General features: G+C 54.7%; 1 protein-coding gene across 1 annotated transcript; it reads right to left on the bottom strand.

The window, feature by feature from the left end:
• Positions 1 to 721: 721 nt before the first annotated feature.
• LOC123089312 (arabinogalactan protein 1) lies at positions 722 to 1,425 on the bottom strand. The gene has a single exon (XM_044511022.1). The coding sequence runs from the start codon at positions 1,287 to 1,289 to the stop codon at positions 930 to 932; it is 360 nt and encodes a 119-aa protein (XP_044366957.1). The 5' UTR covers positions 1,290 to 1,425; the 3' UTR covers positions 722 to 929.
• Between the last annotated feature and the right edge of the window lie 1,241 nt (positions 1,426 to 2,666).

Genomic DNA, 2,666 nt, shown 5'->3' on the forward strand with positions numbered 1-2,666 from the left:
GGATCTAATGGCTAGGAAGCCATGAATTGGGCAGTGTATATGTGACCGGCCGGGAGCCTGCGCTGGTCCAACGACGTAGAGCATTGCCAGCCGCAACAAATTACATCTCAGACGCGCAGAAATCAATTTACGTCGCAGGCCAAAGCAGAAGCGTGTTCTGCACATTTCAATCTTTACAGATATCTTCCCAAAATGGGCCAAAGCAAAAGCGAGTTTTCGCTATTGGAGTCCAGAAATTTCCAGCTAGCTCGCAGCTGAAGCGCGCAGACCAAAACAGGTCACATGGCATGGCATCAGGACGCAAAGAAAAGAAGAGATGATGGATGAAAAACAAAAGCAAGCAGGCAACGGCGCATGCGACCATGTGACCTCGCCTGCGCCGATCGAGAAGAAAACAGAGCTCTGCACATGGCTTTGGTCCTGCCGACCCAATCGAGAACGCAACGCAACGGCAACTCTCATCGGTTTACCGTTGTCGTCCTAGCTTAGCTTTTTGATCCCCGTACCACGCCGCATCACAGATTCACGTCACCGAGAGAGGTAGGCCCCTGATCCGTAGATGGGTGGGATGGGAATTCGCAGTTCCACACGGCAGAGCAAACTGCTCGAACAGAGCACGTAGTCGTGTAACGTTGCAGATTAGGGTTTCTTGCCATTTTTGCGGTTGTGGTTAATCGGACCGAGTTAATGGAGAACATATGCATGCGTCCAGGAGCGGAGATGAATCAGGTAACAAATGAAAGAATTCTATTAATGATAATAATCTGGCGCATGTGTAGCGCAACACGGCGGTGTTACATATAACTCACTCCCCAGCTCAACAAAGAGAACCGAAAAAGAATCTCGTCGGAGTATAAACAACGGTGGGACAGACTCGGAGCCACACGGCGGCGGCACATCGAAGATCAGCTCGACGATCCTCCGTCCATCTAGAACATGATGGCGGCGGCGACCGCGCCGGCGACGGCGACGAAGCTGGCGGCGGACGAGTACACGGCGGAGCTCGCGGGGGCGCTGGTGGGGGCGCCGGTGGGTGTGGCGGAGACTGCGGACGGCGTCATCGCCGAGGGAGCGTCGGTCGGCGCGTCGGTGGGCGGGGCCGGGGGCGAGGCCATCGGGGATGGCGACGCGGCGGTGGGCGGGGTGGCGACCGGCGCAGGGGCGGTGGCCGGGGACCTCGCCGGCGGTGCGGGGAGCGGGGCCATCCTGGGCGCCGGCATGGGGCCCTGAGCGGTGGCGGCGACGGCGAGGACCGCGATGATGGCCGCGAGCACGGCGAAACGAGCCATCTGGCTGCTGTTGGTTGCGGAAAACTTCACTGAGATCGAGAGAGGAGAGGAGACGACGGGAAGCGAATGCTTGGGCTCTGGTGTGGAGAGTGGAGAGTGGAGAGTGGAGAGGCTGTTGAGTTGTGGATTGGGACGGGCGAGGAGCCTGGTATTTATAGCGGGAAGGCGATTTTCTAAACGTCGGTTGAGGTAGGCAACAGCTGGAACGTTCAAGCCTCGGGCTGGCGTCATGGGCAGCGACGACGCGTCAGACCAGACCAGAGCAGTCTGTCTTCGCGGGGACGGCGCCGTGCAAAGTTGAACTCTCCGGGCCTCGGCACCGCGTCCCGGTGGCTAATCGGAAGGATCGGCGTGTACAATTTTGTACCGAGACTTCGAGTCGGCTGCTGTATTAGTAGTCGGTGGTCTAGCAGATTGGAGAGTAGAAGTTCGGCTTTGCCAAATTCATGATAGAAAACGCAAATGATTTGACTCCACCGACTCATCAGTCGATCAGTTTGGTAACTCGTCGCCCATACGACTCCTCTGCTCTGCTCTTCTCCGACGCGCTATTTCTGTTTTGATTGAGCAACTTTGACTGAGCCGCTATATGGTCTTGATCACCATAATAACCATTGATAAGATAATCTTTGGTCGGAAAAAACTACTCTGGCAGAGTCGTCAATATATATATATATAGGCAACATATCGTATGCATCCAGGGGGTTTCTGTATCCGTGTGTCCATTTGTTGTGAGCCTTCTGATTCAAATCCCATGGGTAACGTCTAAAGCGTGACTAATTTGCAGATAGACGCCCGCCTATCCACCTAAGAAACTGCACCTTTGTGATAAACCCCTTTCGATTAATAAACAGCGACGGCGTTCATCTCTGGTTCCAAGAGGCACGCAACAAATTAGATCTGACTAATTGAAACCCCTTCACAACAGTCGGATCGCAAGCACATGTAATGAGCCTGATTAGCTGTAGGTAGAACGTGAGTTTGCATGCATGTGACGAGTCCTTATGGAGTTGCTAGCCGCCGCCGCCGCCGTGTTGTGTGGCCGTCCACGCGCCGGCCTGCTGGGTTGTATGGTCGTCTAGTGGCCGCCGCGTTTCATCTTACGCAGTCGTCGCGGCCTTGCTGGTGCCTAGCCAGCTGCCATTGGTGGTCGTCGCATATTACCTTAACATGTTTTCCGATCTGTTCGATCTATACGGTGACGAAACGCTTGGACTGGGCGTTATTGCAAATATGCAACGATTACGTGCCTGGGCGGGCGTGTAAGTGCAAATTAGTCACACTTTTAATGTTGCGCGTGGGATTTGAATCAGAGGGTTGAGGATGGATGGATACATGGGATACACGAGTCCCCCCAGATGCATAGGATATGTTGCC

This window comes from Triticum aestivum, chromosome 4B, assembly GCF_018294505.1.
Source record: "Triticum aestivum cultivar Chinese Spring chromosome 4B, IWGSC CS RefSeq v2.1, whole genome shotgun sequence".
In the NCBI taxonomy this organism is placed as follows: domain Eukaryota; kingdom Viridiplantae; phylum Streptophyta; class Magnoliopsida; order Poales; family Poaceae; genus Triticum; species Triticum aestivum.

What these genes read in the sequence shown, in the direction of transcription:
- LOC123089312 (XM_044511022.1), bottom strand. Translation starts at nt 1,289, where the DNA reads ATGGCTCGTTTCGCCGTGCTCGCGGCCATCATCGCGGTCCTCGCCGTC.